This window comes from Topomyia yanbarensis, chromosome 2 (genome assembly GCF_030247195.1).
Source record: "Topomyia yanbarensis strain Yona2022 chromosome 2, ASM3024719v1, whole genome shotgun sequence".
In the NCBI taxonomy this organism is placed as follows: domain Eukaryota; kingdom Metazoa; phylum Arthropoda; class Insecta; order Diptera; family Culicidae; genus Topomyia; species Topomyia yanbarensis.
The window spans coordinates 29,251,171-29,261,561 of record NC_080671.1 but is presented as its reverse complement, the minus strand read 5'-3'; the positions used below and the strand labels follow the sequence as shown (position 1 = coordinate 29,261,561).

At 37.4% G+C, this 10,391-nt stretch overlaps 1 protein-coding gene across 1 annotated transcript in view; it reads left to right on the top strand.

Annotated features, from left to right (window-relative positions):
- The window catches only part of LOC131679484 (protein sickie-like), a 259,274-nt gene that overhangs the window by 170,604 nt on the left and 78,279 nt on the right, over positions 1 to 10,391 (top strand). Inside the window, exon 2 of the mRNA XM_058960218.1 lies at positions 7,605 to 8,193. Within this exon, the coding sequence (XP_058816201.1) occupies positions 8,114 to 8,193 (80 nt within the window). The 5' untranslated portion in view covers positions 7,605 to 8,113. The remainder of the gene's footprint in view (positions 1 to 7,604; positions 8,194 to 10,391) is intronic.

Sequence of the window (10,391 nt, the reverse complement as noted above, 5' to 3'; positions counted from 1 at the left end):
TCATGTGTGAATCTACTGAAGCACGGGCTGTTTCAAATAGCAAATTACAGTTTTTTATTTTTTTCCATTTTTATTTTATTTTTAAGGAAATTTTCCCCTCTTACTACGTGCATGCGTGGAGCTTTGTCTTATTTGTCTGGAGCTTTTGTCAAAAAAATTTATCGTCTGAAACTCACTCAATTGCAATGACTGCAATCCGTCAGTGCGTTAGTGGTGCGCAATATGAGTGGCAGCTTACCATATACCCACTAGAGTGGGACATGGTTATATAAAAAAAATTAACTCCGAGTAACTTTTTGGGTCCTATTCAGCTCCCAAAACAACTCTGCACATGTTTAGCTCGATCGGTGAAACTATATTTTTGGGCCCACTTTTTAAAGTTTACATGGGATTTTGTATGGGGGAATCATCTTTTGAAAAATAATTCTTTCAAGAGTCGCCCGTTACCTACTAAAAATAAATAAATGTCTGATTTTTATAGGAAATTTGTCAAGGAAACAAAGTCTAGAAGACCGCGAACCGATCTGATGCTCGTGGAAAAAGTTATTAAGCAAAAAACCGATTGATGCCCTGAAGATTGATGTAAATTTCACTTTTCATAGCATCACTGCTGCTGACGGTCGAATTTTATACAAATTTTTTAACTTTCTCGTATTATGTACAAAAGAAGCCTCAATTTATCCCTCAAAGTTCTTGCAAAGTGGGCAAACAATGCTTAATAACTTTTTTCTCAAGCGTCAGATCGTTTCATGGTTCTCGAGACATCGTTTCTTTGTTAAATTACCTATAAAAGCCACATAACGATTTATTTTTAGAAAGCAATGGGCGACTCCTGGAGGAATTATTTTGCGAAAGTTAATTTTCCCTTGCAAAATCCCATGTAAACTTTAAACAGTGGGCGCAAAAATATAGTTTCAGGGATCGAGCTAAGAATTTGTACAATTGTTCTAGGACCCATATGGTACCTGAAAAGTTGCTCGGAGCTGGATTTTATTTTTTGTCCCACCCTAATGAGCAGCCGCTGGTGCTGGAAGAAGATTTCGCTAGAGTTTCGGAAGGTGTTGCACAAAATACAACGGCACGAGTGCCGGAGGGTTAAAATAAAATAAAAAGCGATGTAGATTGCTTGAACGATTCTTTACATATTAATGGTACCGATTTCGAGAACGTGATTCCGAGAAAAAACACCCCTTCAATAACAACTATGGCAATATAGCGCCAGCACTGCAACTTTTGTTTCCCCGACGCGGTGATAAAAATCGTTATCTCGATACTTAGAACGAAGTGTAACAATAATTTTGAAATATATTGCACTCCAATATAATCTATCAATAACGAAGATATCATGTCCGGAAATTTTGAGTTCAGTGAGAGTTGTTTTAGATGGAACTAGGGAACACTCTATCGTTTCAGCAAGTTCATATTGGTTTCATTACTTTCAACATACTTTCAATCCCTTACTGAGATCCGTGGGGAGCTATTCTAACTGATTATTCTTTATGCAATGGCCCGTGAACCGAAATTGTCTGCCCAGAAGTTATTCACAAGGAATATGGCAACAATATGAAACATGCCAAAGGTTTACATTCATGCACAATGTGAATTTACTTGAAAAATAGTCAAAATTCAACATTGAATCTTTGCAGGCAAATTGTATTATTATCTCATAATTATGTGTAACTAGCTGTAACCCGGTGCGCTTCGCTACACCCATCAGGACTAAACGAAATATTTTAAAAATACTAAAAATAATAAATATTTTTGTTACAAAGAAGAAACTTATTGTAATTCTCGCGGATAGACAATATTCTTAGTTTGACCACCTGAAGCACAATTAAATTAATTGCTTTGATTTCCTACACACAATCGTTTGAAATCCCTTGGTATCATTCGAATTCGAGGTAACAGTACATCTGCTTCTTTATATTTTCTAGTTACAATGGTCGCTTAAATGAAATTTTTCAACCAAAGCACAGTTGTGGTGGGTCGATGTTGCGCAGTAACTAATATAATAGGCACACAAAGTTTCAATTGCAACACATGCGGTGCGCAGTGTTGCAAAACGACGTTTTCACGATCAAAATTCAATAACTCCTGAACCATTGGTTTTGGAGAATGGATTTTTTCAAAGAAGTTTCTGGATATAAATAAATGCATCTTTTGATATAATGAATTGAGTTATTAATCCCCTAAAAGTGAGATAGAAAATTTATTTCCCCGAATAATTTAGCTAGAAACTCGCTGTCTTCAGTAAAGTTCTAGAAAATATTATTGTGAAAATCTTTACTGAAGTTACTAAAGCTCTATATAGTAACAGTAGCGAGATATGTAGGTTTGCGTGGGATAGACCCATTCAAAACAGTTTTTCGAATATAACTTTTTACGATTACTTTTTATTATGAAAAGTGTCTTCTACAAAATTGTTAAAAGCGATAAAATACACATTTTTTAAACAACGAAGAATCTGTAGCTCTCGAGACAACAAAGTTATTGTCAATTTTCGAATATTTTTTGATCAATTTACACCTTAAGCAACTTCCTTAATAGCAAAAATTCGTATTATGCTATAAAAAAAATCGTAGAAAGAACTTTATTCTTTCGTTTAAATATAAAAACCATCGTCTGACGGAGACTGCTGGGTATGTTACGTATAAAACCAATACTTCTGAAAGCATGGTTGATCGACTGAATTAAATAATTCAACGCGTAAATTCATAGATTTATATGCGTAACAGAATTACCATCGATTTTATTTTGGACGGAGTAGTGTATGAAATTGAAGTCAATATACGCAATCGATTGATTCTTCAACAGAGTGCATTATTTTACAAAATCATGTGGAAGTGTGGTGCAATTTATTGTTGCATCGATTAACATTTTCCCAATCCATATATTTCACTTTTTTGGCGAATTGACCTACGAAGGTGACTACAAGAATCATTCAATAAGAGTATGCACATATAGTGAAAAGTTCTGTTTTCGAAACATATTTACAATGATACGAAGACATAACGAAGTGTTGATGGACGTGGGTAAAGTTAATTCATAAAAAATGGCACATTTAAAAAAATATTTTGGCGATACAGAGAATGTTAGTATATTCATTCACTTTCCATATAATCATTGCACAATTGAACAATATTTCTTCGAATATCATACCCAAGTAGCAATTAAAATATGTGAAGAAATTAAAATTTGCGAAAGATGTTTTGTAGAAGGCTTATAAGCGGTTTTTATGTTAAACAAGTTCGAATTGTTTCAAACAAAGAAGTTACAACATGTATTTGTCCTACTGCGGTATTTGTCAAGGAATCTGAAACAAATCATGGAAATGGAACATATCAAATCGACATCAGTTGATTCAGTCTGCAACGTAACTTCTATTGATAAAAGTCAAGGCAAAGGGATACAGTATGTTTTATTTCATCGTTACTATTATGCGTAGGACATTGTGTAATTGTATTGAAATAATTCAACTGAACATTCCAACTCGACAACATTTCAGTTCGAATTTCTACATTTTAAAGCCTCCCCCCATCCCCCCTCACTACGCCCTATTGCTCAACTACCTACGCTCATGAAATTGAGCTAAGACTTTTGAATAATTCATCCAAACATATCAATGTGGTAAAACTAAAATATATAATATTATTTTGGAATGCTATATGAAATTTCATTGGTACACCCGCAGTGTTGGCAATAAAAATGATTTTTGGCATTTAATTCGATGTATCGAACTTTGAACAGCTATAACATGGCTTAGAGACATTCTAACACCATACATCCCTCGGCAAAGTTGTTAAGCATATCCTGGACTACACTTCTATCTATTTGTTTGCATACTAAAGGAAGAATTGTAGTCTGTAGAATTAAAAATGCAAAAATGTTGGTTTTCCCATACTAATCTCCATACAAAATTCAAACGCAATGCGCTACGCCGGGTCAACACCAATCGACCCCAAATTTTGCACAGTTGTTTGCGACCCCAAAAGGAACCAAAAAAGTGCTGTGCTGAAAAAACGATCATTTTGCCCCACCCTAATGCATAGTCATTTCTCAACTTTTACCTCGCGCAGACTAAAAAAATTACCACTTCTTGTTTTAAGATAAACTTCTACGCTTTTCTTAGCACAGATTTGCACAGAATTTTACATAGACGGTGCCAGGTTTCACAAAATATTACCTGGTATCCTTGCTGGAGGCCGAGTAATAAACAAAATAGTGCGTCGTTCTTTCAGGTTCCAAAGATGTTTTACTGCGATCTCAGAAAAATTTTACATCTGCCTAGGAACATGTTGAACATCATAAGAACAACCACATGTTCTACATAAGAAATCAAAAACTTGTCTTAAAAACTGTGGTGCTCGATTCAAAGCTTTGCTTCGCTCAAATGCGAGTATTTTTCGTTTTCCACTCTAGTTTTTTTTATTGCATTGCTTAACAAGGATACAGCAAAAGTTTTAATAATATTTTCCGACCTGGTAACCAATTCTATGGTAAGTAATAAACAAAATAATATAGTGCATCTTGCAAGTCTCTACGACGGTCTACAGCGATATCACAATCAGGCATTTCACGAGCTGGGTCTTTGACATTTCACTGAGGGGTTTGACAACCTATCTGTTTCGCTTTACTGATTTTCCCGTGTTTTGCTAGATTACGCAAACAGAAAAAAATATATCCACCGAATGTCGTTGATACTATTCGTTTGATGTTAGCTCGAAACGTCAATTTGGTCGGACGCCGACCTGAAACAAGTCCCACTGATAAACGTCGGAAGAGATAAACGAAAATAACTAATTAGAAACGTTTCATGGAATGCCTAATAAGAACATATTGATCAACATAACAACTACTCATGTTCCACATAAGTAATCTAAAACTTGTGTATGAAAACCATATCGCTCGATTCGATATTTCGCTTCGCTGAACCGCGCATATTTTTTCGATTCCAGCCGATTTTTATTATGAAATTGTATCACGAAGACTTAGCAAAACTATTGAAATCAATTGATGCAGTGATAATTATCTGTATATTGAGTAATAAACAAAATAGTGCGTCAAGTCCCTACGATGTTCCACAGTGATACATACACAACAAGTGCCATTTGTATCGGTGCCTCCCCGGTCATATTCAAAATATAAAAAAAGAGATCAAAGCATTTATAATTGTTTTCAATTCATTACATTGAATTTTTAGCATGAATTTCTTCACATAGTTTCAGGAATAGTGATTTAATCACGTTTTTCACATGTTGGTGCATTCACGGGTGCATAGTTCAAATATAATTATTGGAATAAATTTTATAATTCTACAAAAAACTGCTATTTTCAGAGGCGCGTTTAAATATTGGAAGTAAATTTCCATGTTTTACAGTAAATATAGACCTCGTTTAGCATTTTGCCTCTACTGAAACCATGTTGATTGCATAATATGAAATTTATTTTCTTGAGTTTACATATTCAATATGGATTCGATGGCGGGATAAATCTTTTTTTAATTTGACTATCATTTGAAAATAAACTTAGCTAGAACATGTTTCGATGAAATCATGTTCAATTTGTTTTTGTAGTAAACTTTCTGCCATTGCCGTGTGAACATGTTCTATTCCGCAACTTTTGGATTGTAAATAATACTGCTTGTCAAACATCCTAGGCAAGTGTTCAATCGAGTACAATATTACTACATGAGAATATATTGAAAAGAAAACTTGTTCTATATCGCACCTCAACGTGCGCTCTTTGGGTCGTACAGTAGGTAGTGATTTAGGTATTCAAAATAAAACTCATTGTTCCACATCCAGATAAGAATACTTCATACCAACAAAGTGTGCTACTTGGGTAGCAGAATACTGAAAATTGAGCCAGTGACAGAAAATCTCTGGAGGTATCTCGTTGAAAACTTGCTTTGTGGTGTACATCATAAATCAAAATATATTGGACCAATCGTTTTCAACGTTTGCACAGTTCTTCTACATATCCCCAGGTATTGATCGAAGCTTTTATTTTTTTCTTGATATTTGAATTTTTCGTAGCATTCTGCAGCTAAAAATGCAATTTTCGTTTAAAAAATCATGAAACTTATTTTTGTTAACAAAGTTATGATCTTTAATGATGTTATGATATGAAGGAGAACTGTGCAAAATCAAACAATTTGGTTCAGTAGATTTTGAGTTATGCTGTACATCGGATTTATTCGAGGTGTCTCCTAAAAATTCACTGCAACACACCCAATTTTCAATATTTTACGGTGAACATTTAGGATAATATTGCTTAAATGTTGCATTATTGACTGAATAGACTAACACTCTCGGTATCGCCATTGTTTTTTTGAGTACGATATTTTTTCAACAATAATCCTACCCCCTTAAGCAAGAACTGATTTCATCAGTAGGTGTCGACTAACGGGTAAAATTTGACGAAGACCACGCCACCAACTATTCGATTGGTTCCTTTTATGGGTCATCGTGAATTCGTCCTATATAACAGTGTTGCATTCTTCCAAAATTTTGCTTACACCCGAATTTTGATTGATATTGTAAGTAACGTTTTCCGCAAGCGCAAAATTTAGTAGTTATTCTAGGGCAGAGCTGTTCGTCCATCATCCAGCAATGTTGATTTAACTTCAGATGAAGCGATCGCAAGTGCAATTTTCAATTTAATTTTGGACAAATTCATGCAATTCATCAGTATTATATTGTCATTCGCGTAATAGATTTCTATCAAATAAATTTTTGCCATTCCATTTATGTTCTGGTAAACATACATGCAACAAAATTTTAAATTTTTGAAGTAATTTATAGATATTGCATCAGAAACCCTCGCTCTCCTTCCGATTCCGAAACCAACAATCATGTCCACCGTCTTGGTGGAAGAAATACTTATGCCAAATCATATATAATATATATAGCTAAAAAGGGTTCTTCAGTACACCCCCCCCCCCCCCTCTCCCTTTCCTCGGCCTAGGTACTTCTCACCCTCCCCATCGAGCACAAAAACCACCCCATGACCATCTCCTTAGTGGAAGGAATACTTATGTCAAAATTGAATTCATCGCTAATAATTTGAATGAATGGATAAGGATTACTACATTCTTCGCCCCCCCCCCCCAATTTTGCAAATATGAACACGATATTCTCCAAGCAAAATAACTCTTATAATCGTAGTAAATTAATAAGTTTTTACTGTCAATATTAGATTAACACAAACCGCCAGAAAGTGACGATAACTTGACACCACCTTCTAGTTGGTTTTAATCTATTTGATCGAAGACTATTCTACAGCATATTGTTTCGTTTAACCCACGTGACCAAAAATCTGAAAACGTGAAAAATAAAACGTTGAAAAGCACTCTTTAGATAGGTTAAATGACTCGTTCGACTGATTGTCGGACTTTTGCACTAAATCAAAATATTTCATGAGATATGGAACGCACTGGCATTGTCGTTGCCTCCATAACTCTCAGCTCCCAGTGCAAAGAATAAACACACACCGAAATAATTGCACAACTATTCCGCAGAACAACAAACGACGGCATACGAATTAATCCTACCCAGAAAGCGTACCATTTCCAACTGTTGTACTAAATCCTTCCCTTACACTAGAATAAGAGAACTAATTGGCACACGTTCAGATAGTGACGAAAAAAAAATAATCAGGATGCAAATCCACAAGGATAAACTACCGTCAGCGCAGCGACGATAACTTGTCTCGTCACAAAGCATCCCACTCAGCAGCAGTAGCCGTAGCAGCAGCAGTTTGTTTTTCTTCCATTCTGTCAGTCAGTGCCTACTTTGATGGTTTGTCTTTTGCGAATCATAATTGAAATGTGAGTGAAAGTTGCTGAATCGTGGAAATGTGGTGTTCATCGTGTGCATAGAAAAAAAAAACGGAAGAATAAAAAAGCGACCGAGAAAGTTCTATTCCAACTACTGTGCGCCATCTGCGGTTAAAAGCTAGAAGAAAAAAATGTTGTGACGTGATGAGATTTTTGTTTTCTCTGTGTCATGTGCTTCCTTCTGTGAGGAAATCCTTCGTCATTGTGAATTTGTCGAGTGTATGCCGTAATGTGAAGCTTAGTGTGCTGATTGTCGGAGAGAAATCGCTTTGAAAGATGGGCAATTCTTCGTCCTCCTCGAAAAGTGAGAAAGGAAGGAAATGCCGCAGCTTGCCGAATTCGCCCGATGTGAGAAGGTAACAGTTTTTTTCTTGTTTTATATTTCTTCTGCACTGGATTTAGGTTACATATCCGAATCAACATCAAAATGACACCTCTCGTAGTCATCATTATTATCCGATCAATGAATAGGATCCGATGTTTACAAGTCGTTACTGAATAAGTACCCTCATGCAAAAAAACCTAAAACCTTTCAGTTCTTGTTGTTATTTATCAGTTTTCTCCAAACAACCGCAAGCTGCTTTGAAATTCGAGTTTCTCTTGCTCGTTATAAAATCAAAACACTACTCTTGAAAGCAATTGAAATCGCACACCACCCAACCTCGAAACTGACTGACTAGAGTGGAAACACCACTCGAACTCCAACCAGCGGAGTCCAGCCGAGCCGAACTAATGTTTTCACACTTGTCATTGCACTGTTTACGCTTCGTCGAACCCCGCGCCTTTTAGTTGGCGGTTGGCCATTAGCTGTAATCTGATCCCAGCGCTCGCGCACCCGGATCCGCACACACACACACACACACCTACTGTAGGATCTATGGGACATTATCGACTATTAATCTGTTGTAATTTCCACCCGAAAAAAAACCTCCTTCGCTACCGCGTGTACCCGGCCGGAGATTGATGGTCTCTCGGTTTATTTTGTCTCGTCGGCGACTTCTTCCGAACGTGATCACAGTCGATAAATTGCAGCTTTCCCGGTGAGTCGGTTGCATTACCGCACTCCAAGGAGTTGTTGATCATGCTGCAGTTTTGCAAGCTGTAATCGTGCCATCGGCCAGACGAGTGGGTGGTTCGGGTTAAGATTTATCGTTGTTCGTTTCGTAAGTCAGAAACGATTTGGGATTTTTTGCTTTGTTTGCTATGGTGACCAAAGTTGTCATCCGGCTGCGACTGCTACGACAATACCGAATGCGGACCTCCAACACAAAGCAATGCCCGTTGAAGCACGGGACAGCGAGCGGAAGTCATTTGGAAATTTTGGCAATGCTGTCACCGATGGACAGGTTGTTAACATTTCAGCTAGTTGAGTAATTGAAAGCGTCAACAAAATTAATGAATATAATAAATTCGACAAATAAAATAAATGGTGATACATTAAAAAAATGGACAGAATTGAAAACGTCGCTACGTTGACAATAGACAAATTTTGACAGATTGACAGAATTGACAGAATTGACAGATTTATGGAATTGACAGAATTGACAGAATTGACAGATTGACAGATTAACAGATTGACAGATTGACAGAACTGATAAAACTCACTTCACTGTGTACAACACTTACCTACTTCTCACTGCACTGCTATTCATCCAATCTATTTACTCACCCTGTTCCATGCTTTCTGACGTCCCGTAAGAAAACACTTTCCAATAGTCTCATAAAGGAGAAAAAAGAGAATCACGTCCACCGGTAGTCAATAAAACATAACAACCCCAACACGATCATATACCAAACTATACAAACATCTATCCACAAGGAAGCCATAAAATCCCTACCCGATCCAGGTTCCCCTCCCGCAACGCAGTTCCTGCAGTGGCACAGCGCGAGTGAAAATAAAAATCGTAATAAAACGACGAATCCATCTGATCGCCACCGGGGAAGCCGTAACCACCGAATGATAAGCTACCGAATAGCGCGGGTGTGTTTGCGTCACTTGAATTACACTCGCTAGTGGCAAACCGAAAAGTGTTAGAACGGTAATGATCGACGACGACGTGGTTCAACGTCCGCCTGAGTGAGGTCCCATTAGTTGTGCAGTTTACTTACTTTTTCTGTTTTGGGCGAATCCAAAACCGGTAACGGGTTCTCGGTGAAGCCTCATTAAAACGTATCATGTGTGGATTCGCCTTCCAGTAGACACCCACGCAGAACTGGTGCAGGGAGATGCACCGTTCGGTTTGGTACACCTCTCGCTTGACGGCTGTCATGCATGAAAGCACAGGAAGATCAAACTGGAAGAAGCAGCTGGTTTGGATGTTGCTGCTGCTTCGGTCTTCAGCTTAAGCCCTTAAGATTCTGTCGGTACCGTGCTTCGACGGGACGCGTTGTGCTGTCAGGGTGTTCGTTTTCCGGGGGCGACATGAAGAATGGAAGCAAGTCATGATGCCTGACGATGCTGGTGCGTTGGGTTTGACGGGGAGTGTGTTTGCTTAGTGCTGTATTTATGCTGCCAGGCAGAGTCTAAAGCAACATGTTATGACTCAATTCTGCC